We start from the raw sequence: 27,179 nt of genomic DNA, 5'->3' as shown, positions 1-27,179 counted from the left end.
AGGCAGGAGGATCCTAAGTTCATAGCCAGCCTTAGCAAAATAGAGGCACTAAGCAACTGAGTGAGACCTTGTCTCTAAATAAAATACAAAAAAGAGCTAGGGATGTGGCTCAGTGGTTGAGAGCCCTTGAGTTCAAACCCCAGTACCCAACCCCCCCCAAAAAAAAAATGCAAGGAAAGAAGATAAAAAGAGAACCTACTTTGAAGGTCTGAAGTAAGAGATTTCAGAGACATGTCAGTTAAGTTTCACAATATATGGACCTTATTTGGATCCTTAATCAAAAAATGAAAGTGTAGAAAAAAACATAAGATAATCAGGAAAATGTAAAAGCAAAAAAGGTATTTGGTAATATTAAGGAATTATTACTTTTTTTTTTTTTTCAGTATTGGAGATTAAACTCAGGGGCACTTTACTACTGAGCTACATCCCCAGCTCCACCTCCTTTTTTTTTTTTTTTTTTTTTTTTTTTTTGCGGTGCTGGGGATTGAACCCAGGGCCTTATGCTTACAAGGCAAGCACTCTACCAACTGAGCTACATCCCCAGCCCTTTTCTTTTCTTTTTTTTTTTTTTTAAGACAGGGTCTTGCTAAGTGTCCCAGGCTGGCCTTGAGAGCTTCCTACCTCAGCCCCCTGAGTCACTGAGATTACAGGCATGTGCCACCTTGCCCAGCAGGAATAGTTAATTTTTTTTTCCCCCAATCTTTTGGAAGATTTAATGGAAGAAAAGATTTCATATATAACAGTAACAAAAATATATATTAATATGTTTGTCAATACAAATGCAAGACATTAAAAATAAAAATTAAAATACCACTGAAGGCAAAAAAAAATAGCCTACAAATAGAAGGGCCATATTATTGTGTCAATTAATTTTTAACTTTAACTAAATCTCAATGAAAACTTAACAATTTTAAGTTATATCACCTGATGCTGAATTTAGTGAAAAAAATAGACATAGAAGTGGGACAAGCACTAAAACACATTAAGCCATTTTTAAAAGCCTAAATAATTTAAGAGTATCACACTGGTCTATTAGCAAAACACAATGCCCAGAAGTAAGTACACTCAGATACATATAGAAATTGAATGTATAAAGAGGACATCGTCTCAAATCACTAGGAAAAAGAAGTAGCAGATGAAAGATCATTTTCTCTCTCTCCATTGGCAAAAATCCTAAGTTAGCTAACATACTCTATTGATAGGACTCTGGAGGGGAAAGCATGTTCTCATGCATTCTGACAGCGGTGTGTTAAAGTCACCCAGAATTACTGCGTTGTGGTCTATTTGAGTCCTGAAATTGAGAGGAATTTGTTTGACATACATGCATGTGCCGTTGTTTGGGCGTAAATATTTATGATCAATATGTCTTCCTGATTTAAGGTTCCCTTAAGCAGTAAGAAATATCCTTCTTTATTCCTTCTGACTAACTTTGGCTTGAAGTCCACTTTATCTTATATAAGGATGGAAACCCCCACATTTTTACTGAGTTCATGTGTGTATGTTTTTTCCCATCCTTTCACCTTTAGTCTGTGGATGTCCTTTTCTGTGAGATGAGTCTCTTGAAGGAAGCATATTATTGGGTCTTTCTTTTTAATCCAGTCTGCCAGTCTGTGTCTTTTGATTGATGAGTTTTGACCGTTAACATTCAGGGTTATTATTGAGATATGATTTGTATTCCCAGTCATTTTGGCTTATTTTTGTTTTTTAACTTGATTTGTTTTCTCCTTTCATTGGCTTTTCCTTCGGGGTAGTTCCTCCCTTTGCTGACCTACACTGTTGTTTTTCATTTCCTCCTCATGGAATATTTTGCTGAGATGTTCTGTAGTGCCGGCTTTCTTTTTATAAATTCTTCTAACTTTTGTTTATCATGGAAGGATTTTATTTCGTCTTCAAATCTGAAGGTTAGTTTTGCTGGGTATAATATTCTTGATTGGCAACCATGTTCTTTCAGACCTTGGAATATGTTGTTCCAGGCCCTTCTAGCTTTTAAGATCTGGGCTGAGAAATCTGCTTCTATATATTTTGGTTTCCCCCTATATATTATCTGATGCTTTTCTCTCACATCCTTTAAAATTCTATCTTTATTTTGGATGTTAGACATTTTCATTATAATGTACCTTGGTGTTGATCTGTTGTAATTTTGTGCATTTGTTGTTCTGTAGTTGATTTGTGCATTTGTTGTTCTTATAGTTGATTTTCCATTCCATTCTTCAGGTTTGGGAAATTTTCTGATATTATTTCATTGGATAGGTTGTTCATTCCTTTGGTTTGTAACTCTGTGCCTTCCTCAATCCCAATAATTCTTAAATTTGGTCTTTTCATGATATCCCATAGTTCTTAGAGGTTTCATTCATGGTTTCTTACCATCTTCTCTGTTTGGTCAACTTTATTTTCAAGATTAAATGTTTTGTCTTTATTGTCTGAGTTTCTGTCTTCCAAGTGATCTAGTCTGTTGGTGATGCTTTCCATTGAGTTTTTTATTTGGTTTGTTTCCTTCATTTCAAGGATTTATGTTTTTTTTGTTTTTGTTTTTGTTTTTGTTTTGTTTTTCAAAATTTTTGTTTCTTCATTGAAATGATCTTTTGCTTCCTACAGTTGCTCTTTCAACTGTTTATTGGAGTGATCGTTCATTGCCTGCATTTACTCTTTTAACTCATCCTTTGCTTTGCAAATCATTTTAATTAAGTATATTCTGAACTCCTTTTCTGATATTTCTTCTACCATGCTGTCATTGGATTCTATTAATATAGAATCTTATTTTGTTTGGAACACTTTCTTCCTTGTTTTTTCTTGTTGTTCACATATCTTCCCCTTAGCAGTGCAGATTTGGTGTATTGCAGTTTCCTCTCTATAGGCTTATAGTGACCCTGCAGGTTTTCAAAACCCCTTCTTTAAGGGGGAGATCAATATTAGCAACATCCAGTTCAGACAATATGCAGCCCTAAACCAAATAGCCCCTATGAAGAAACTATTGTCATAATAAACAGAGAGGATGAGTTCTATTATTATCTACAGTATAACAAATAGATTTGCAATAAGGTCTGCAGTTTCTAATGGAAGACAAAGAGGATGTAACTGTTAATGGGATGAGGAAAGAGTATATAGAAGTACTAGATCGTAGGAAGAGTGAAAGTGGAATCAAAAGAAGTTGGTTGTTAGTATGAGAAAAGGTAGAAAGAGACTCTGAGGAAATAGGTAAAGAAAAGGAAAATGAAGCAAGAAAAATAAAGAAATAACAACTTAAAAATTTTCAAAAAGGAGGAAAAAAACCCTACACTGTAACAGTCTTATACTATTCAAACCTTCCAGTCTTCAGTAGCCTGATGCATGAGAGGTACCTGACAATGAGCTTCCAGTCTCCAGCAGGGGTCTCAGGATGGGATTGGTCCCATCTAAAGATGGCAACTTCTGTTTCCAGGATAATCCAAGATGGCTGCACTGGCTTCCACACGTGTTGGCAAATGGGGAACCGCAGCATGGAGCATGGTCACCGAACCTGTGTGGGGTGCGGTCAGTCAAGCAGGGGGTCCTGGAGGTGGGGCGCTGTTGGTAGGGCCAGAGTTCCTGCAGGTCCTGGTTGTTGTCCTAAAATGGCAGCAGCCACATGTAACCAAACCTGCAGGTACCGTGACAGTGGACTTATAGGCAACAGAAGCTGGTGATCCCTTGGCAGTCTGTGGGTGGTCTGCAGGCTACCAGCAGACAATCAGCAGGCGGGCCTCGAGTGGTGATGGGTAGGTGAAAGGCAGGCAATGGGCAGGCAAGAGGCAGGCAAATGGGCAAATGACGGGTGATAAGTGGCAGTCAGTGAGTGATCTGCACTCAAAAAGTAGTTGATATGCTGGCAGACTGCAGGTGATCAAGGTGGACAAATGGGGTAAACAGCAGGGGATCCATGAGCAGCAAAGACTGCCTCACAGAAAAAGAGATTTTCCTCTGCTTGAAACCCAAGTTACGGAGCAAAAAGGAATGCAGTCTCCCTCTAGTCCACTATCTTGGATCTCAAGGAATTGTTAATTTTTAAAAATGTGTTAACAGTTTTGAGTTATATTTTAAGAAGCATCCTTAGCAAGTCATTAAATTACTTATAATCAGTTTGATCTTATGAAATTTGTTTTTATTAAGAGATACATTCTGAAATATTTACAGATACCTGTCTTTGCTTCACAGTGATCCATAGTAGGGAATTATTAAGTGTGGATGTAAATGAAATAAGATTGGCTAGGTTGTAAAAGTTGTAACTAGGAGATTGGAGCATGGTGGTTTATTATATTTTTTGACTATTTTGGTATATATATTTTAAAATTTATATTACAGACTTAAAAATAAATCAATTATTTCAAAAATACGTTTTTTTTTTAAAAAATGAATTCAAAGGCTGTTTTCTCTGGGCCTAATAATCTAATCTATTTTCTGGGCTTTTGTAGAAATATAGAACTTAAATGTTAGTCATTATTGTCTGAGTTCCCCTCTGTCACTTCTTTAAGGTCAGGAACCATTTGACTTTGACCCTTAGTGTCAATCATAGAACCTGGCACATAATCTGATACATAATAGATCCTTAGTAAATATTTTTGGAACAAATTTGTGACTTTTCATAGCATATCTTGATTTCTAGATGTTAAACATTTTAAAACAGCTGTCAATGTTAAATAAAAATGTAGAGATAAATCTCTAAGCAAAAGGTTTTATTTGGGAATAAACAGAGAATAGAATTGCAGTCTGAGACAGGCACAAAGCTAGGTAGTCTCTGGTGCATCTGAAGAACAAAGGAAAAGGTTAGGGGTTTATTGGGAAAAAGAAAACTGCAAGTGATTTGAAAGAAAGCTCATGGGAAAAGTGCCATATGTGAGAACAGGTAAGCTCTGGTTGGTGAGGGGCTGCAGTCACTAGAGAAAGTAGTCTAAAAGTCATAGAGGTTTTTTGTTGGATTGGACTTGCAAGATGGTTCCTGAAGCAGGTGTTTGTGACCTGGCCTCTTGACTCTGTTTGGTTGAGTGTGTGACAGAAATGACTCTGATTTGTGTAATTAATTTTCATGTAATTGTTCTTATTTTGTTGACATCATTTACTTTTATTTACCTTATTCCTTCCAAGCAGATTGTGGTTCCAACATGAAACCAAACTGGTTATGTGTCTCTTATAATCACGACAAACATAACTCCAAAATAAAGTAAGTTGTTGGATGGTGTCTTAGCCTGAGCTGTGTCAGTCTGAGATATGATGCTTTTTATCTTCATGTGAAGTACAGAGTGGGTCCTTTGGAGGAAGGCAATTGTTCCTTCTCTAAGCATGTAATTTATTTTTTTATGTAATGGAAATATTCACATTCAAATCTAAGACCAAAGTCTTATCCTCAGATTGGCTATCAGTTATTTTTTATTATCTACCTGATTGTTCTTATTTAATAAATGTTATTATCATTAGAAATGTAATTTTTAAAAAATTCCCTTTCATTTGTTCATTCATTCCTTCTTTCTCTCTCCTTCCTTCCTTCCTTCCCTCCCTCCCTGCCTCCCTCCCTCCCTGCCTCCCTCCCTCCCTTCCTTCCTTCCTTCCTTCCTTCCTTCCTTCCTTCCTTCCTTCCTTACATTGATCTTATATTCTCTGGTAGCTCTTCTATCATGGATATTTTTTTTCTTATCTTCAGTGTGATTCGAACCTCACAAGCCCTAGACTCTGGAAAGTGAGTCAGAAACACAACCCTAAAGCTTAAACCAGGATCTAATTTTTAAATAAATCACCTGGCACCAAAACATCTCACATTCACCAAGAAGCCCTTTTGGTACTCAGGACTAGGTGGATCGTCAAATGGTTAGTCATGGAGTTATTTTTGTAATCTTAGTCTCCTATGCTGTTTTCCTCTGAATCAGGGTATTTGTAGTTGGTGTGAATGAACACTTTTGTCATTTCCCTGAAAGTAAAATACTGTGTTTTCTTCAAAGCATTTATGAGGATGTACCCGGAATGGTTTTGAAGCCAATTTTACCTCTCTGAATATCAGTGACCCTCCCCACCATGACATTCTCCTGGCTGGTTTGCTTATTACCCTGCTATGCAAAGTCAGAAATGAGTGGCATCTGCACCACTAAAGAGATCAGCTCGGGGACAGTTCCATAGCAAGGGAGACAGACCTGTGAGGATGAGGACACTGGTGGTTTTTCTCACTATTCTTGAACTTCAATTTTACTTTTATCTCTGCCTCCATTTCATTTAGATCCAAATTTTCTCCCTTCCCTTGATGGTTTCCTTTTGGTTTGTGGTAACTCTTACTTATATGAGGTAACAGGGGCCAAGGAGAACATGGGTGACTAGAACCTAGAAACGGACTTGGCAATGTATCCTGCATGGAGTTGATGTGGAGTTGCAGTGCAGCACCCGCCTTGGAATCGTGATGCCACTGCACCTTCAGGAGGCTGTGCCAGAACTGGACACAATGGAGGGATGGTCAGAGTCTGATTGGAGGAAAGAGGGATGCCAGAGATTGATGCTCTTCCTTTTTATTTCACAGACATGTTGGATACAAAGGTGACTGAAACACAGCTCTTGTCCTCACAGTTTGCTGTAAGGTGGGAGCGCGAAGGAGAGCACAGGGTGGAGGGGTGGCGCGGACGCAGAGGTTGCAGTGCAGCACCTTCCAGTTGCTGGGTTCCATGCAGGCTTTGCAGCCCTTATTTGTACTTCATCCTTCTGTGTCACTTCACACTGCTGATCATTTGCAACTTGAAACTCTTAGTGCCTCTCAACTTCCATACCACTCTGTCTTGGATATCACTTCTTGGTATAGGCTCCTGCTCTTTTGTCTGATGGTAAACCTGGGGTTTCCTGGAGTTCTCTATTCTTTTTCTTCCCATCTTATACTATCAGTGTTCAGCCACTTTTCATTTGTTTATTTGATTTGACAGAACTGGGAATCAAAATCTAGGCCTCTATGCAAGTACTCTTCCATAGAGCTATGTCCCTAGCCCTTTCTATTATTTATTTATTTGTCTGTCTATCTATCTATCTATCTATCTATCTATCTATCTATCTATCTATCTATTTATTTTTTCAGGCAGGTTTTCACTAAATTGCTGAGACTGGCCTTGAACTTGCTATCCTGCCTCAGCCTCCTGAGTAACTGGGATTATAGGCCTGTGCCATCGTGATAGGTTCTTCAGTCATTTTTCTTTTTCCTTCTTTTCTTTTTACAGAAACCAGAACTTTATTGTCTCTCAGCTGTGGAATATAGAAGTCTTAAATTAGGTATTGCAGAGTCGTGCTGTCTCTGCCCAGTACCTCTCTTCTAGTCTGTGGTGCTGTGGGCTTTCCTTGGCCTTCCTTATGTAGGAGTGGAACTCACATAGGACTTACGTGGGAACTACTGGCATAGTCTCACAGGTCATCACCCAGTTTCTGCCTTTTCCACTCCATGGCCACCTTCTCTGTGCTTTCCTATTTTATTTTATTTTTTATAAGGACATTAGTCGTAGGGGGAGGACCTACCTTATTCTGGTATGGCCTCACGGTTTTTGTGTGTGTGTGTGTGTTTTTCCCAGTCATTTTTCTACTTCAGCAATTCCAAGGATCATGAAGGACTCTCATCGGTTGACAGCGGCCTCTTATGAAAGTGATTCTGATCTAGTGGGGGACAGGATCTCAAGTATCAGTCACAGAAGCTCCCTGGGTGATTTTGACACATGTCCTCATCCCCTTGGGCAGATTCTGTGGTTTTGCTTTTGCCTAGTTTTGTTTTTAACCCTTGCACAGCAGCCAGCCATTATTGTCAGAACTCAGTGGTGTCAACTGTTTTAGTAGCAGTGGGTCCAGCATTCTGTGGGACACAGAGCAGATCACCTTACTGTGAGAGGCACACTAAGAGGCGATCTGTTGAGTGACCGGAACTCTCCAATCTGAGACAAGCCTTAAAGGAGATACGTGCAGACAGGTGGATTTCAAAGGTAGGAGGATCAGTGTTTGAAATCTGTGAATTTATGAATGATGAATGTTAGGTGCACAGGTTGTTTTACGTAATCCCAGAACATTAGTTCTTTCTAAATTTTGAACAGAATTAGTATGAACGAAATAACAGTAAGATGTCCTGCCATCACTGAACAGGTAATTGATTGGTGAACCTTATTTTCCCCAAGGAGTAGTATTGGCCTAAAGTATTGTGCTAATTGATTTTAGTTAAGGGTTTCATTCTTACATTCATTTGCTGGATAAAGTTTATAGAAACACCTTCTAGTATCAAACACTATGCTGGAGCTCTACATTCAGTAGTGAACAAAACACACTTATCCTTATCCTTATGGGATCTGTGGTCTAGTGAGGAAATAAACATTAAGCAGATAATCACAACACATACAGACACAGAGTATGATAAATGCTATGAAAGAAAAAAAGGAGAGTATTAAGGGAAAATTTTAATAAAATAGAGCAGTCAAGATTAGGGGTGAAATGAATGGTCAGAGGTTAATTGGACAAAATAGTCAAGAGGGAAGTGCCAGAGAGGAGTTTGAAGTTCTAAGCAAAATAGTTGGAACAGATGGAAGAAGAGCCATGAAGTGACTCAATTAGAAGGTGCTGTTAGGGAGGAAGACCATTCCCTTTCCCAGCATGACCAGGGTCACCCAATAGCCCTGATGCAGCAGTGTATGCTAATCACTGTGACAGTTGCTAGGGATTTGAGGACAGTAAGACGAATCCTGTCTTGCCCTGCCTAGGGATTCCTCCTCATCTATCAGAGGGGAAGAAATGTAACTAGCTGTGACACAGGTCATAAGTACAACAAGGTCCTGAGAGAGCATAGCATTCCGAGGGGTCAGCCAGCTTTACCTTGTGGGGATGGTTCAGACGAAGCTAGCCTTTAAAAAGTCTGTGCAAAAGGAAAGCCATTCCAGGAACAAGCTCTACAAGAGAACAAGGTGTGGGGAGCATGGCATGATTGCAGAACTGCTAGGAATTCAGCGCACGGTCCTAACACAGGATTTACACCAGAGTGAAAGGAAATACTCATGTGTGAGAGACAGACGCCAAGTGTTAGAGAGGTGTGTGCACTGAGGAATTTGGACTTTATCCTGCAGGTGCTTCTTGCAGTGGAGATGTGGGGGGAGCAGGGATGGCACACTGAAAAGAAGTGACTGCAGCAAGTTTTTGTGCTCGATAACTGTGGCAGTAACATGGACAGATTGTAGAAGGCATTGGGCTTGGAGGAAGGGGACCCTTTAGGGTATCGTGGTAATTCTAGGGAGGAATAATGGGCTACCCCATGTGGGCAGTGACAGTGTCAATGGGGAGAATGGCCAGATGGAAAAGCTGTTGGGGGTAGGATCACTAAGACTTAGAAGCTGGTGTTGAGAGAGGAGTGAGAAAAGGAGTTAAGTGTGGTACCAGACCTGTCGCTTAGGTGACTCCTGGTGCTCAGTGCCGTTCACAGAGTTAGCAGCATGCGTCGAGGGAGCTGTGGAGTTCTCAAATCTGTGGAGCCGCAAGAGGAGATGTCCTGTTGGACCCAAACTGGACTAGAGCTAGGAGGGGACAGTGAGGCCAGGGCCAAGAGCTGAGCATTTCTCTTTTCATAGACTTTCAATTTTAGAGTAGTTTTAGATTTACAGAACAGTTGTAAAGATAGTAGAGTAAACATCATTTTTTTTAGGTCCTCCTTCTACCTCTTCCTTATGCTCATGCCATATTGGTACTCTTGTTGGCATAAATGTTCTCATATACATAAGAGAGTGTAAAAATCAGAGCAGCGTAATAAGGCATAGAGTGAAAACTTACTCCCATCCCTGCCCCATCTACACTGTTCCTTCTCATTCCCTACAGATACCTTTTCGTTTCCTGAGTATTATTAGTCCTTCCTGCTTCTTTATGCAAATGCAAGCAAATAAGAATATACATTCTGTTCCCTCCTTTTCTTATACAAAAGGTGGCTTTGAGACTGGTTGATAAGAGCTGCACTGTCCAAGATGGTCACTACAAAAACCATATGTAACCAGTTATTGAGCACTTGATATGTGACTAGTGCAACTAAAAAATGGAATTTTATTTCATTTTAATTTAGATTTAAAATGGAAGCAATGTAAAACAACTTCATATCAAACTTGACTTTATTGACTTTACTGTTTTGTTAGGACTAGGACTACATTTCACTTTAACTCTCAGTAATACGGCATCCAAATTGAGATATGCTATAAAATATGCCCCTCAATTTCAAAGACTCAGTTTACATTCATTTTTCACTAATGTTTTAATGTAGTAGGTAAAATAAAATATTAAAATTCAACCAATTTCCTTTTGTTTCTTGAAGTGATACTAGACAATTTTAAGTTACATATGTGGCTCAACCTGTTTCTACTGGATAGCACTGATACAGAACTTTCATTGCTTTTTATAACTGTATAGTATTCCATTATACATAGAACCATAATTAATTTAACAATTCCACCTAGATGCATACTGAGTTGTTTTCAATTTTTTTAATTGAAGAAATGCTTAACCTTATCCATGTATCATTTCATATGTATACAGGTTGATCTGTAAAATGAAGCAATCCCCTGCACTTGGGTTGCTAGGACGGAGGATAAATTTTTTTTTTGTAATTATGTTATTACCAAAAATTGTCCTGTATCAATTTGTACTTCACCAGTAATGTGTGTCAGTTTCCCCACATACTGCCATTTGAAACTATAGTTACCTATATTTGGGGAACATAAAAATTAATACATTTCTTCCTACTAATTCCAAGAGAGTTTTAAGAAGAAATTGTAGATGCTTCTTTTTCTGTTAAAAAAAAAAGTAAAGAAAACCTCTGTTGGTGATAAAAGTCTTAGAATTTGCATTTTAGAATTGACATCTTTTTTAAAAGCTAAAACACAAGATGAACCCACACTGTTTTCCTGGGAAGAAAATTTCTATTCAAGTCCCAACTTTCATCACACTCAGATTTGGAAAGAGGGATTTAGGGAAGACTCGAATGGATAAGGAACATTTTCTTTTACTTTCCAAGAGTTAAAAAATTTCTTGACTTATTCCAGCAGCCTTCCCTGACTGTAGTGGACTCACATTTCAGGGAAGAAAGGCAGTTTGCTTGCAATGTTTCGCTAACTGACTGTTGAATGGCCACTGGATTGATTTTACTGGATGCTAAAGTACATTCTCACTTAGGCTGCTTCACCAAGGAAATTGACTGACAACATAATTAGAGTTTCAGAGTTGCCATAATCATTTGATAGTCTGTTCTGCTTAGTTTATTAAAAAGCTGCAGAAAAAGCTCATCTTTTTACCTTCAGGAGCAGAGCCAACTGTGGTCCCTCTTTTGAGTTTGTGTGCCCTCTACTGCCCTCTCTGCCTTTTTGTTGTTTTTGTTTTTGTTTTTTTGGTTTTTTTTTCCCAGATGGAAATGAAGAACTGAACATTCAGTATCCAAAAACAAATGACTTTAAATTTTCCATTCATAAGAATCTGAAAACAAGATTCTTGTGAAGAGAAATCTCACTATGTAGTTAGGGTTGTGCCAAATAAGTTCATAAATTGGTATAATGAAACTTGTATTTCTCAGGAATAGAAAAATATATTTTGGCAAATCCTAGAGACATATAAATGTACTTTATTTCAAATATGATTATGGAAATTTAATTTTGGGGGCATTTTCTTAATTCTTATGAAAAGATTAAGAACAAAAAGTGTTGACTGTTGACATTGGTCATGAGGAAGAGTGCCTGGGCACAGGGCCTGTGTGTCGAGTTCATCCCGGTGATGGGTGCTGTCAAGTCACTTCTACTGTGTGCAAGTCACAGAACAAAAAGATACACAACCTTTTAATAGGAAACAGCTACACCATAATTGTTCCTCATGTCCCTTTTTGCTTCCGTTGCTAATTTTGCGTAATTATTTTGTTGCAGGAAGGCTTTTCGCTTGTTGATAGCAAGAACTGGCTGAAGATTGTAAGGCGCATGGATTGTCTGTTGTTTGGAACAACAATAAAGGCAAGATAAAGTTGACCGTATAGCCAACTGTTTTTAAGCTAATGATCACAGTCTTTTCTCATCTCCTGTGTGTGAGTGGTGGGGTATATGGAGCTTCTCCCTGAAGAAAACGGTGCTGGGAAGAACACACATGTTGAAGAACATGTTATTAGCCAAACATGAAACTAGGGCTGTATAAGGGCAGAAGCCTCACTTGCAAGAGGATAAATCTAAAGTGCAAGACTTTGAAGGATTTGTCACCATGTGTCAAGTGACAACCTTTCTCAGTCCCGCAACCACAAACTAGGGAGAGATGGAGTACAGCGTGGGTTGACTTGCTCTTTAGATGTTTTAAAAGGTGTATGTATTTGAATGCTTCACTGAATGTCTTTTCAGTTTTTCCCTGTTTAATATTTAAAAATAAAATTCCCCTTTATTTGCCTTTCAGCTGTATTAAACATAAGGAATGATCCTCATCAAAGAAGCATGCAAATGAATCACCTGGATTATTTTCTTTCATAACTATAAAAGATTATTTTCTTTTATTAACTATGAAAACCAATCTGTTAACATTCACTGAGTAAATAGTATTGAAATTTATGTGAAAGATACTAATTTTTAATGGATGTGTAGACCTTGAGAATACTCCTGAAGAGGAGCCTCTAGTGGAGGGGTCTAACCTTGGGGTGCACAGACCCCCCAAAGGGTCCCTGTAGAGTTCAGGGAGTTCATGAACTTGCAGGGACTTTCACTGAACTCTAATTGAAATTCGTCATTTCCTTCTATTATGAATGTAGGTTACAGAGCATGTAGTATTAGACCTTTTCATCAATGGCTATCACAGGTAATTTCATATCATATTACAGTTGTTCAAGATATCTCAGTTGTCATTTATACTTATCAAACCTCAAAATTAAGCTGTTTGCTAGTCCTGCTTTTAGATCCTTTTATTGAATACATTACTAAAGAAGCATATGTTATCAGTCCACAAATTAGTGTTTCAATATTGTGATAAACAAATACTGTAATTGGTTGTTTTTCTTTGTCTTTTATCTGATTAAAAACATTGTTCTGAGAAAGATCCACTGTCTCACCAGACTACCAAAGGTTTCTGGGGCACACATTCCAAAACATTCAAGAACCTCTGTCTAAATTTTACATATGAGAAAACATTAGATGTCAGCCAATAGCCAAAGTTATTACTAGCTATCAGGGAACCAGCTGCCCATTGGTTTTCTGACTCTCAGCTCAGGACTGGACGATTGTATAGGTTCATGCTCTTTGTTTGATATTTCACTTTTAATATTTTCTAATTACATATTTAAATTTTTTTTTGTACCAGGGATTGAACCCAGAGGTGCTTCACCACTGAGCCACATCCTCAGCGCTTTTTTATTTTTTATTTTGAGGGTCTTGCTAAATTACTGAGGCTGGCTTTGAACTTGCAATCCTCTTATATGACCTCGGCCTCCCAAGCTGCTGGAATTACAGGTGTATGACTCCATGCCCAGATTATTAAAATTTTTAATGAAGTTTAAAGAGCAAAATAAAAATCAACCATAATTTGAGCACTCAAAAATAACCATTATTAACATTTTGAAATTTTGACAAGGCATACATTAGAACTGTATGAGATAAATGTAACAGAAAACTCAGCTATAATGACCCCCCCAAGATAGTTTTTTTCACATAATAAGAAATCAAAGCCAGCATGGTGGAATATGCCTGAAATACCAGCTACTCAGGAAGCTGAGGCTGGAGGATCCCAAGTTTGAAGCCAGCCTTAGCAACTTAGTGAGACCCTGTCTCAAAATAAAAAATTAAAGGGACAGGAGATGTAACTCAGTGGTAGAGCACCTCTGGGTTCAATTCCTAGTACCACACACACAAACACACACACACACAAAATCAAAAATTTAAAGTTTAAAAATAAGCAGTTTCTGGCATTGGTTCAGCAACTCAGCAGTGTCCAGCTCTCTTGGCCTCTCCCTCACAGTTGCAAAATGGCATATTATATTTATTTTTCCATTAGAAGAAGGTCAGTATCTCCCATAAGGTTATCTCCCTCCAGCAACCTCTAGATGTCTATGATGTCTCTGTCACAGACTGCGAGGACTAGGGATATGAGTGTCTGGTTTTTCCAGTCCCTCTTTTGGATTGACTCATAGCAATTAACAGTGTCTGCCATATAGATAATTCATAAAAATAAGATTGTGGATTCTGTTCTTTTGTAGTATTCCGTTCTTTCAGGGACATTAAATCAGGGACATTATACCAAGTTATTATGTAGTCTTTAAAAACATTCTTAATGACTGTAGAGCATATTACTCTTTGAATACATCATGTTTTAACTAATCCCTAATTGTTCACTATTAAAAATGTTTTGATTTCCATAAGATTTACCGGGTTCTTGAGATAGAAATCCTAGAAATATGAACATTTATTTTGTGAATTTGCCTTCCAATAGGTTGTCCCTGTTTCTATTGCACTAGCTGTGTAAAGAATATTCATCTATTCAAATCCTCTCCAAGAGGGTGATATAATTTAAATTTACCAACTGAATTCTAATTTGATAAGTAGAAATGAGCATCTTCCTTTAATTTGCATTCTTTCAGAATGAACGTTGTTAGAATTTGTACTTCTGTGAATCATCGACTTTTTTCTTCTTTAAAGTATTTAGATACTATATGTATAGAGTAATTTGCATAGTATATATTTTAATATATCTGAGTATATATCACATATAGATGTTTTTAAAATATTTAAGACTGGAGTGAGGGACACCTCTAATCCCAGCAGCTCTGGAGGCTGAGGCAGGAGGATTGCAAGTTCAAAGCCAGCCTCAGCAACTTAGTGAAGCCCTAAGCAATTTAGTGAGACCCTGTATCAAAATAAAGAATAAAAAGGGCTAGGGATGTGACTCAGTGGTAAAGTACCTAGGGTTCAATCCCCAGTACCCACCTCCTAGGCAAAAAAAAAAAAAAAAAAAAAAAAAATTAAGGCTGGGAACCTTTTGCCTATGTTTTTTATCCCAAAGGTATTTCTTCTTTTGTTTTTGTGGCAGTCCTGGGTATTGGGCTCATGGTTGCTCTACCACTGAGCTACATCCCCAGTCCTTATTTTTGAGACAGCGTCTTGCTAAGTTGCTGATGCTGATCTCAAACTTGGGATCCTTCTGCCTCAGCCTCCCAAGTCTCTGGGATTTTAGGCGTATGCTACTGCACCCTGGCTTCAGGAAGTAAGTGTTTAGACTTTAAATACAATTCTGGCTGTTGATCGTATATTCTTTACTATGTGAGGGAGATGTTCTTCTGATAATAGTTTCTTTGCTGATATTTTTTCAATATTATGTATTAAATTTTAGCAAATGCTTTTTGAATCTATCAAGATGATATTAAAAACAAAACACCTTTCCCACCTTTGATCTGTTGACTTGATGTCATATATTAATATTAAACCATCAGATGCTTCTTTTTGCCTTACCTGGCAAAGGGGTATTTTTGGTACTTTTTGCCTTGGATAACTTTTAGTTACTAAATATTGTATAGCACACATTATTGTTTAAATGGATAAATGTTGGAAAAAAATTCATTCTTTTAACAGAAGTTTAATAAAACTTAAATTCTGTAGGTAATACACATTATATTTCTCTTCTCTCTGGGTTGAAGTTCATAGCTTTGAATAAATTATGCATTTTAAGGGGGGTTGAAATCAAAGATTCGATAATTATGCCTGCTTTTTGGGTTTTTTTTGTTTTTTTTTTTTTAGCATTTCTGAGCAAATAGGTCCTTATCTGAAGGGCACTTTGGCTGAAAGGAGTGAACCTAACTACTGTTCTCTTTACTTCTCTCCCCTAGTACCCACTGAAGAATTTTTTGGTGATTTTGTCTGTCCTAGGCTTTGAGGATTGGTTTCAAAGCAAAGAAACAAAGAAAATGCTCAAGTTCATTCTCTGGTCTTATTAAGTTCATTTTGCATTACTTTAGTTAGCTTATGGTTGGACCCACATTTGGTGATGGTCCTCTTGCTGTCAGAATCCTGAAGTGGCACATAGCAAGAGCCAGGGAGCACACATGTGTGTCTAGCCTCTCTTCCTCTTCTTAAAAAGGATTCAATCATAGGGCTCTGCCCTCATGAATTTATCTTGTCCTAATCACTTCCCAAAGCCCATCTTTAAAACCTTGGTCAGATTAAGTGTCCACCCTCTCAATACCTTGCAGTGGGAATTAAATTTCAACACATAATCTCTTGTGGGACTCATTCAAACCATATCCAAGCCATAGCGCTGATTAAGTCCTTTATTGGTACTTTCCCCCATATTTTCTGTAGTATAGGATTTCACCATTAGTGGTGAAGAAAACTTCCATTCGGGTATCCTTGTGGTGCTGGAAATGTTATAGATCTAGATGATGAATCTGAAATCAGCAGAAATCCCCCTGGGTTTGAGACCTCTGATGTCTCTCTTGCTGTTCTGTGACATGGTGCTACCTGTCTCCCAGGTGCCTGATGCCCGTCAGCCATCTGGACAGAGGCTGAAGATTAAAGCTCCTTGAGTGATTCTGTTCACACTCGCGGCAGCACTTAGGGGCCTGCTCCCTCCTTAAAGCGAAGCCTTGATTTTCTTATATGTGTACATAAGTATAAAAGAGATCGGGACTTGTCCTTAACTTTTGTTTCCTCAAGCAGTCCATGCAAAATGGAATTTTCTGTAAGTTCTTATAACTTGAAATTAACGTATTTGGAAGTAGGGTGAATACAATTTATCATGTAAACCACCACTTAAAATACAGTAATTATGAGCTGACCTCCCTAGATAGTGGAAACTGGAAACTATATTTGGGGCATTTCATGACTGTGGGTATATTTCAATTCATAGCAAGTTGTTCTTTCTGACTTTTAAGTATTGGTGTTACAAAAAAGATCTCTTCAAGCCAAGCAGTCCTTTTGGTTATCCACTGTGATACTCCATGACATTAAGGATGTAGGATGAAGATATAACTCATTTTCAGATATTTTTCTGATGTATGTTGGCTTTATCTTAGGCCCACACGCATTGAAAGAGGTATTTCTGGCTTCAGATGATAAGCTGAAATTCTGAAATTTTATAGAAGCAAGCATGGAACAGGCCCATCAGATATATATAACCTCCCTACCATTTTGGAAGTACACTCCAAAGCAACCTTAACTATCCAACCTGATACCTTCAGCCCAACTTCTTCCTCTCTCGAGAGGTAGTGCGCTCTCTCTCTCTCTCTCTCTCTCTCTCTCTCTCTCTCTCTCTCTCTCTCTCTCTCTCTCTCTCTCTCTCTCTCGGAAGAAGAATGCTGGGCCTCATGTATGCTAAGAGTGCTTTACCAATGAGCTATACCCGAACCCTACCAAACTGATTCTTAAGTGCACTCACATGTAGATGCCTCTAGACTTACATAATTGGTCTCAGATTTTTTGCTCTATTTATATAATTAATATCTGTCCAAGGGGCTGGGGATGTAGCTCAGTTGGTAGAGTGCTTGCCTTGTAAGCACAAAGCCCTGGGTTCAATCCCTAGCACCACAAAAAAAAAAAAAAAAAAAAAATTCTGTCTGCATGTGCACACAATCTTTTCAGCTAGCTATGAGGTACAAGTTCTGATGTGTTGTTACTCAAAAGGCTAGTTAGATAATTATAGAATCCTAATAGATATTACTAATAATAACTAATAGATATTACTGTAAGCTGAAAGTACAATTTCCTTATCAGTTCTTTCCCCTTCCTCAGGGAAAGTTAGCTTTTAATTACTCTTGATAATTTGGGGATTACTTATCCAAGAGAAAAGTAGCTAAGGGTATGAACAGGCAATACACAAAAGAAAAAATATGAATAACCAATAAGTGTAGAAAAAAATGTTCAACCTTGCTGGGCATGGTGACTCATGCCTATAATCCCAGTTATTTGGGTAGCTAAGGCAGAAGTTCAAGGCGAGCCTCAGCAACTCAGTCAAAATAAAAAAAGAAGGGGGAGAGTGCCCCTGGGGGCAATCCCCAAAACCAAAGAGAGAAAGAAAAGAAAGATACTCAACCTCACTAGTAATCAAAGAGACAAAATTGTAAATATCTATGTTGACCTAACTGGTTAAAGTTAAAAAAAAAATAAGAATCTCCAGTAATGGAAAGTTCAGGGAAACGAGTGTGTACTTTTAGTGGGAGTAAACTGATTCTATCTTGCTACAGGGCAGTGTGGGGCATTATGTACCAAACTGTGAAATACACAAATTCTGTGACCCAGCAAGTCTGCTTTTAGGCATTTATGTACAAAGATGTATGTATAAGTATGCTTATCAAAGCTTTGTGGCTTATAATGGGAAAAAAGCTTGGAAATAACCTAAATGTTTGTCAGTAGGGGGCCAGTTAAATAAAGGAATATTCTCCAGTCTTTCAAAGTAATGAGGTACACTTCTATTTTTACGTACTTATTGTTAAATAAAAAATTAGGTTACAGAACAGCAGTGTAGCTTAAAAATATACATACACAATATATATAACCTATATATTATGTATTATAGACATATATATTTATGTATACATTTGTTATATGTATATATAACATGCATGCATACATGTATATATTAGAATATTTTTTTCATAGTTTTTTCAGTATCAAATGGGGTAATGATAATAATTACTTTTATACTCAAGGAAAAAGTTAATTAAACATTCAAAGAGAAGCAAACAGTATCAGTGAAACAAGGTGTAGGGACATCTATTCTTCTGACTGATACCTTACCATTTCTGAATCATGTCAAGTGCCCCAGAACCTAAACACATGGCTTGGCTTGATGGATTTTTAAATTATTTTTGAAGTCCTATGGATTGAGCTAGGGTCTCACACATGCTAGGCAAGTGCTCCTCCACTGAGCTACACGCCCAGCCCCTTGATGAATTTATTGAAATAGTATAAATTGTGAATAGGAAAATCAAGGACTATTCGATGATAAAACTTTAAGGATTTCAGTAACTTGATGAGAAATATTTTCACAGTAGCAATGTGATTTATATATTCACTACGTGAAAAGGACTGTCACTGTGCTGATATTGGCACCTGCATTTCTTTTACAAAAGAAACTGAACAAATACAATCCTGTTTGGATTTTATCTAAGCTGACTCATCTACACCAGGCAGAATATTAGATTAGAAAAAGAGGATACTACTACTAAACTAATGGTTTTGTGTTAAGTTAGTTTGGGTCTGTTTTTAAACTTAAATAACTTTGTGGTTGCCAGATTTAAAAAAAAATTAATGGCAGCTGTCCCACTTTTGCTAATTTGCCAAGGGATGTAACTCATACAACAAATTAAAGGCCCCAGTCCCCATGTAACTTGTGTGGTGGTCTCGCCTCCCAAGGATAAAGGGCACTAGAGATTATTTATGACATTTACTGTCAGTGTCTACCTGTCCCTTCTTCTCCAGTACTAGTTAAGTTCACTGCCCTGTTTAATGTGGCATCTACCTAGTTTGCTCTTTGATTTGTTCAGTTTAGAAAAATTTTGTTGAGCCAGATTATGCTGCATTATCCTGATTCTTCATTTAAGGAATTTGAAGCCCTAAAATTTATATTCCAAAGCAAGACAAAGCATTGATCTTCCACTGCAGTCACTATAGTGACCTTCCTCGTCTTTATGATACAGACTTTTCCATTTTTGCTGGTGTCAGTTCCCTGAGGGAAATGAATTTCAGTATGAGGAATAACTTCCAGAAGAGGGAATAAAACAAATTTTTGGTTTTTCTGTACCTGCACTAACCAGCAAGGATGATTGCTTCAATATGTGCCCCTCTGCCCTTTCCAGGCAAAGGGGACCCACTCACCAGAAGACCCTACAATAAAAGTAAAAGCCAGGTGCAGTGGTACTGCTAGCAGCTTGGGAGGTTGAGGCAGGAGGATCGCAAGTTCAAAGCCAGCTTCAGCAACTTAGCAAGGCCCTAAGCAACTCAGGGAGACCCTGTCTCTAAATAAAATATAAAAAAGGGCTGGGAATGTGGATCAGTTGTTAAACATCCCTGGGTTCAGTCCCAGGTACCAAAAAGAGAAAAAGAAAAGAAAAATACCACAGTCAAGTGATATGACAAGTATCTCTCAGGTAACTTTTGATTTGTCAAACAGAACAAGAGCCGCATGTTTCGCATACAATTTGGCGGGGAGTCCAAGGAACAAGCGCTAGAACACTGCTGCAGCTGTGTGCAACACCTGTCCCAGTATGTAACCGTTCAGGTGCCTGAGGGAATCATCCAGGAGCTCCAGCCAGCACCTGGCCCACTGTGGGCAGGTGGAAGCCAAGGGAAGGACTGTGCAAAGAGGTCCCCAGTACGACATGGGGTAAGTATGCTGGCATGTCGGCCATGCAGGAAACCTGGCAGTGTAGTGTGGATGGGGCCCAGAATCTCAACAGAATTGTCAGATCTATTGGGTTTTAGTTCAAAGATACCTAATGTTGAGTGACTTTAAAATTGGAAGGTCAGTAACCATTGTAGCTGATTAAAATCCTAGAAATGAGACAGGGAGGGAGTCCCAGCTGCATTCTGGGCGTCACTACAGAACAGTGCTTCCCAGAGTGTGGTCCATGGACCCCTCTCTTGAACCCCTTTCACCTGACCCACAAGGTTGTTATTTACGTAAAAATAAGACATTGCTTGCCATTTTCATGTTTGCTGTCTACCTGAATGGGACGAAAACATCCTGAGTAAAGCTACTGTACATACAAACCAAGCAGTGGCACCACACTGTGCCCACAGTCATGTTCTTCACCAGTTACTCCAGTAAAAGCAACCATGGTTGTCTCAGGAAAGCATGTGAGTGGCACTTGCATTGTGAGCTGCACTGGCCTGTTCTCTTGTGGCACATTATCACTGCACTAGGGTCATTCAGATTTGGTGTTTGGTGGAGGCTTTCTCAAAATGAATGAAGTGAGCCTCTCACTTCAGGGTAACAACTGGTTAGTATTTATTGACAATGATAAAACATAAGCTTTCAAGTAGAAGTTAAAATCTTGGAAAGCTTGTGTCCACGCCACATGAGCTTCACACCTTCCTAACCCAGATGATTTTTCCAAAGGTGCTTAATGAACATGACATGTTTTTTATAAACAGATGATATCATGAAATGTGTCAACTTTTGGAAGATTTGTGTAGTTCATTGAACTAGTATTTTCCAAATGACTTGTGCATGTGCTACAAAATTATATGTGGATAAAACAGCTATTAAAAATGCTAAATAGACCAGTGGATTTAAGTGTAACAGTATTTCAAGTTCATTACTGTGGTTTCAGATTGTGTTGCATAAAACATTTAAGCAACTATCATGTCAAGAATACCTGCAATGATCTGAAAAGGCTGTTATAAAATACTCCTCCCTCTTCCATCTACATATCTGTGTAAGGTCAGATTTTGTTCAGGTACTTCAGCTAAAATGACATGTAACAACAGATTGTATTGCAAAGGCAGATAGTAGAATCCAGTTACCTTTTACTGAGTTAGATGGTAAAGAGATTTATAGAAATCATTACAATTTTAGAAAAGTGTTATTTTTCATAAAAATGTTTTTGATATTAATGTCTAATGGGTTTTAAGTGGATAAAGTTTTTATATAATTTCTAATGACAACTCAAGTGAGGTGAGGGCCTCAGTATCCTGTGAGGGTGCAAAAGGGTCTGGAGATAGAATGTTTGAGGAAGTCTCTATCTCAGCATTTCTTGGGCACAGTCCCAAATGTTGTTGAAATGAGCATCTCCCTCCAGTCTGGGGAGGATTTCCAGTTTCAGGAGGCTTTTTGTTTTCTACTTTGAGAAGTGATTTCCAAGCCTGGTTTTCCCATCCCTTCATCCATTTAGTTCCCCTTCATCAAGACAATTCATTTTTGCTGTTTGTTCACAAATTTCTTTTCATTCACCATTTAATGTGAACATAAATGTACAGTGTCACTCATAATTTACCTCAGGAGAACATTAATTTACATTATAGTCTTTTTCATTAAGCATGAATGATTTCCTACCTGATTTCCTGCTGAATGTGTTGTTTGCCAGATTCTGGTGTTTTAGAATTATTTTCCTTCATTTGATCTTCTTTCTTTTTGTTTTTAAATATACTTTTTAGTTGTAGGTGAACACAGTACCTTTATTTTATTTTTATGTGATGCCGAGGATCCAGCCGAGTGCCTCAGGTGTGCTAGGCAAGCACTCTTATCACTGAGCCACAACCCCAGCCCCTCATTTGCTACTCTTTGTGAAGATGCTGGATCCAGTCACAAACAATATGCCTCATAAGTTCCTGCTATATTCTTTAAGAATGCCCTCCATACGAATGGGATGGGATGATTTATTGTAAGGTTTTGAGTTATTATTATATTGCTTATGAGCCCTTGCCCTCGAAATGGATTTTTTTTCCAGTTTTCATTGTTCCTTAGATTCAGATTATGTATAATTTGCCCAATGCCTGGCAGCAGGAACCCAGTAGGTTCCCAGGATTTGGGAACTAGGTTTGGAATGCCTTATAAAGGTAACGAAGACACATCAGGCTACTTAATTACCTAAATATTTTAAAATACAAGATAAATTGCTGTTGTTCCACATGGCAACAATACAGAACGAGTTGTTAGCTAGTACAGCAGAGCTCTCTAATTTTAAATGCTGGTCCCAGTGTCTAGGTAGAAGTACCCTGAGAGATTTCATTTATTTTCTTGGGTCTATATTCAGGGACCCTTCTGATATGCAATTTGCTGTTCTGACTAGATGAGCCAGCATGATGTTGTGCAAAGACCACAGGCTTTGGAATCCAAACACATTGAGGCTAGATTCCTGGCCCTAGTTCTTGGTAGCTATGTGATCTCTGCAAGCCATCAGCCATCAAGCCTCACTGTAGAGTGGTGAAAGTAAAATTATACATAGAAAAGCCTGAGTACTGTGCCTGGTAAAGCTACTCTAAATGACATTACAGTATTACTATTATTTCCGGTACTGTTACCTTTTCAGATCTGCCTTTCCTTGTAGATGAACAAATTAGCATCCAGGTCAACTAGGGAGGAGATTCTGTGTGCACAACTGCTGGTGCCCTGTGGCCACTTTCTTCTGGACTTTTTATGTTAGCAAAGGAAGAGTTCACAAGCAAACTGCAATCCCCTTCCTGTCTTCCCCATCCTTCATTCTGGGGAGGGCTGGGGTACCTCACAGTATCTGCAGAGCAGAAGACGGGTCAAAGGGGCCAGTTCTTCCTGACTGCAGACACTGAAGCACTGCCTAGAACCTTTGTCTTCCTAATGACAAAAAAATTCCCAGATGGACCCCTCATGCTTAAGAGTCCATCTGAAGAGTTCCAAGGTGTGGCCAAGTTCTGGTGCTCCTGCTGCTCTCCTACATTCATTTAGGTGTGTCATTTTTCCAATACCTATATATGTTTTAGTCTAAAATAGTTCCCTTCTTTGCAAATAGGGATAATTCCATGTCTATTTCAAGTTCTTGAGTCATTTCCTGGCTCTTGTTGTAGTTTTTACTTTTCCTCAGCCTTGTAATTTTGTTAATTGTGGCCTAACCAGGTGTTTCTGAGGGCTCCTGAGGCAACCCAGCCCACCCCAGAACGAAGGGTGGGAAAGATGGGAAGGGGGATTGCAGTCCTTTGTTAGCACAAAAAGTTCAGAAGAAAGTGGTCACAGGACACCAGCAGTTGTGTACAAAGAACCTTCCTTCTCTCTGCAGTTGGTAGGATAGATCACCTCATCCTAGAGCACACTAGCCCCAAGTCCTGCTTGCTCAGTATTTTTGGCCTAGAATTTTGGCTAACAGTGTTCTCAGTTGTTTGAAGAATACTGTGTGAGCAGAACTTACAGGAATCCTATGAAAAATATCAGACCTGGAAGACTAGATATATTAACTTCTCTTTGTAGATAAGAAAACTGAACAGAGAAACAGGGCTTATCTAAGGGCTCTGTCTAGAGTGCCTTGGCCTTTTTGCTCATTTAATATTGACTAGTTTTGTTTTCTTCCTTTCTGTCTCCCCATTTACTCCCCATATCTTTTGATACTTCCAATTTTCTACCTACTCTTAACAGCCAGCTTTCATGCAGAAGACAGAACCTGGCATTCTCTGCCTCTGGCAGTTTCCCTATACACATCGTTAACTCACACCTAATGCAAAACACTGCTTGGCTGGAGATGAGCACTGCAGCCGCCATCAGTGCCTCCAGACAAGTGTTGAGTGAGCAGCAGCTGGACCTTGCCCCTCCACACTCCATGCATTATCCCTCCCAAGCTTGGAGCACATCCCATGTTATACCTGAGGCAAATCCTTTCATTGTAGAAGCCTTGAGAGGCCTCCTGGGCCCTGGAGCATTCCTGCAGAGTCCTCCAGTTCTCCTTCCTGTGACCAGCACGGGTACACCCTCCCTTCTAGCACTGAGCTGCAGGACGACCAGGCTTCTTCTGCTTGGTTCTAAGTTGTGGGCCTACTCGGGGGCAGGATCTCTAGCTTGTTCTTAACTCCTATCCCTGCACTACACAGTGTCTAATAGAGTAGTCACAAACAGTTGTTGAATGGAGATATCTAGAAATTTATTGAAGTCATTCCTTCAGAATGTCTGAATTTAAAAAAAAAAAACTAGTTTTATTAAAAAGTTATCTCACAATGAGTTCTTTTTCTTCATTTTGAAATTCTGCAATTAATACATTACCTGAGTAGCAAGTTTTAGAAGGTCCAAATAATGACAGTCAGAAGCTGAGCCCCGTCTGCACAGAGGCCACCAAGGTAATGCTGCCTACCTCTCCAAGTGCTACCGCAACTACTGCAACTGCTGGGCCAGGCCTTTGTGGGCCAGGCCAGAGGCGTCTGATGAGGAGGCAGCTAACAGCCCATCAGAGAACACTAGGAACAGGTACTTCTATGTGGTAGATAAGTAACCCGTTACCAGGACAGGCCTACACTGAGCATGATTAATGACCACTTTACTGACACTCTTTATTTGAAGATAATATATGTCCACTTCAGTGGCCTGTAGTCTTTATGTCTAGCTAGTCTCCTAACTACATGTTTTATTCTAGTCCCACCAAAACAAGGAACAGCAGACGTATGTGGCAGCTGGCACAGGCACTCCAGAGGGAAGAACTTCAGTGATACGACTAGCTCAGGTAGAGCCTGTTTATATGTTGTTTTTTTGTCACGAAAAGCAGTGGTCCCTAAGAATTTGTATTCCTCTGTTCACTAGAATAGAGACCTAAATCATTGTTACAGACGGTAATGCCACAGACAGGCCACTGTCATCTACCCCTATTGTGAGATTAGACAGCATGGCACATACTCAACAACAGCCCCAAGGAAATAAGAAGAGGAAGATGAGGTGCATGTAAGATGTCAAATTTAATCACCAGGACTGGGTATATATAGCTCAGGTGGTAGAGTGCTTGCCTGACAGGCGCAGGACCCAGGGTTCAATCCCCAGCACCAAAAAAACAAAACAAAAAACAAACAAAAAAAATCACCATTGTCCCCAAAAGAATAAAGGCAACTATTCTACAACAATTATCAAAGTGAATTTGGAGCTAGATCTATAGTGGTTTCTGTAGGGAACAAACTCTTGAGTGCTCAGACCTCAGCTAAGAGTATGTAGGATCCAGGAGGACTCACCTCTGCTTCCTCAGACCTGCTTTCAGACAGTCCCTAACCCCTTGCAGCTTGCTATCACCAGAGTCCTACCCTCTTCATTCAAAACCACAATTGCTTGGATGTCCTCTCCACTGGGAGCTCCATGAGGACTGTCTCCTCACTGTATCCCGGCTATACTGGGAAGCAGGTGCTCAAACCAACAGCTTAGGCTTTCCACAGAATTCTATATGGAGTTCATCAATATTCAAGGATGAAATTTTGCTCACAGTGGTAAAGAAAAGAAAATATGGGCATTTTTTTCTAACTGGCTTACCACAAACTCAAAATAAATGGACATTCACAGAATAAAGAACTTAAGGTAAAAGACTTGGACCAAGATGTGTAGCTGAGTGATAGAACATGAGTCTAGCACGTGAGATGCCTAACTTCAATCCCCAGCACTCCATCCCACAATAGACATAGAATTTTTGTTTGTTTCTTTTAGTAACCCAACAACTACGACAAAAATTTATAAAGCTAATTTGTTCAATTTGCAAGGCAGACCTCAATGTCCATATCTGCACTGGGGTTAGGGGTTGAATCATAGTGCCCAAGAATACTTCAGCTGCAAAGTCAGGAGTGAGGCAGGGTGTGATGCCTTACTGAGGAGATATCAGCAGCCCAGTTGATTTATATGGTATAGAAGAACTATATACAAATGAGAAACACATGAGGCTGGGGCTTGAGGCTCAGCTATGTGTTTGCTCTAACCTGGACAAGTGAGCCTATGTAAATTGATAAGACTTTTTAGAAGGCTATTTAGCAACTTAACATTTCATTACCTGTAATTCCATTTAAGCTACACAAAAATACGTACATGGTAGTTCATCATAATGTTTATAACAAAACTGGAAACAACATAATGTTCATTTAATAGGATATTGAGTAGCTGAAGTGGTGGAATGAAAATGCAATTAATAATAGTGATGTTGAGCCCTATCACTGACAGGGAAGGATATTATGAAGCTTTTTTTTTTTTTTTCCTTTAAGTGGTTGTAAGCCTGACGTACAATCCCAGCAACTCAGGAGACAGGCACTAGAAAGGCAAGGAGAAACCCTGTCTCAAAATAAAAAAGGGCCGGGAGCTGGGAGCAGTGGCAGCCTGCAGGGAGGTAAGGTGGGGGGAATCACAATTTTGAGGCCAGCCTCAGCAGCTTAGTGAGACCCTCTCATAATAAAAGGGGCCAAGAATGTTCCTCAGTGATAAAGTACCCTTGGGTTCAATCCCCAGTACCAAAAAAGAAAAGAAAAAGAAGGCTGTGGATGTAGCTCAGTGGCAGGGCACTCCAGAGCTCAATCCCTAGTACTATAAGGGAAAGGAGGAAAACCCAAAACAATTACAGAACAGTATTATGATCACACTTCTGTAATAAACATATCCACTACTTTTGGAATGATGTACACTGGCATGTTGAAAGTGGCTCTCTCTGGAGAATAGGGCTCCATGTTGTTTTCATTTTCTTCTTTAAAAATTTAGGTTGAGTGAAAAGCTGATGTGAATTTAGCAAAGTAAATTTCTATTACAGCTCCTAGAGAAATGTCAATTGTACATAATGCACTAAATCATGCCATCCA

The 27,179-nt window shown here is 38.9% G+C and overlaps 1 protein-coding gene across 2 annotated transcripts in view; it reads left to right on the top strand.

Moving 5' to 3' along the window:
• Rec114 (REC114 meiotic recombination protein) overlaps nt 1–27,179 on the top strand; it is a 107,730-nt gene that overhangs the window by 77,881 nt on the left and 2,670 nt on the right. Inside the window, exons 3-5 of one of the 2 annotated variants that reach the window (XM_047538850.1) lie at nt 11,886–11,969; nt 20,086–20,298; nt 25,004–25,090. In XM_047538850.1, coding sequence (XP_047394806.1) covers nt 11,886–11,969; nt 20,086–20,298; nt 25,004–25,090 — 384 coding nt within the window. The remainder of the gene's footprint in view (nt 1–11,885; nt 11,970–20,085; nt 20,299–25,003; nt 25,091–27,179) is intronic. The other variant, XM_047538851.1, reaches the window with a different exon arrangement.

This window comes from Sciurus carolinensis, chromosome 2 (genome assembly GCF_902686445.1).
Source record: "Sciurus carolinensis chromosome 2, mSciCar1.2, whole genome shotgun sequence".
In the NCBI taxonomy this organism is placed as follows: domain Eukaryota; kingdom Metazoa; phylum Chordata; class Mammalia; order Rodentia; family Sciuridae; genus Sciurus; species Sciurus carolinensis.
This window is presented reverse-complemented; position numbering and strand designations above follow the sequence as displayed.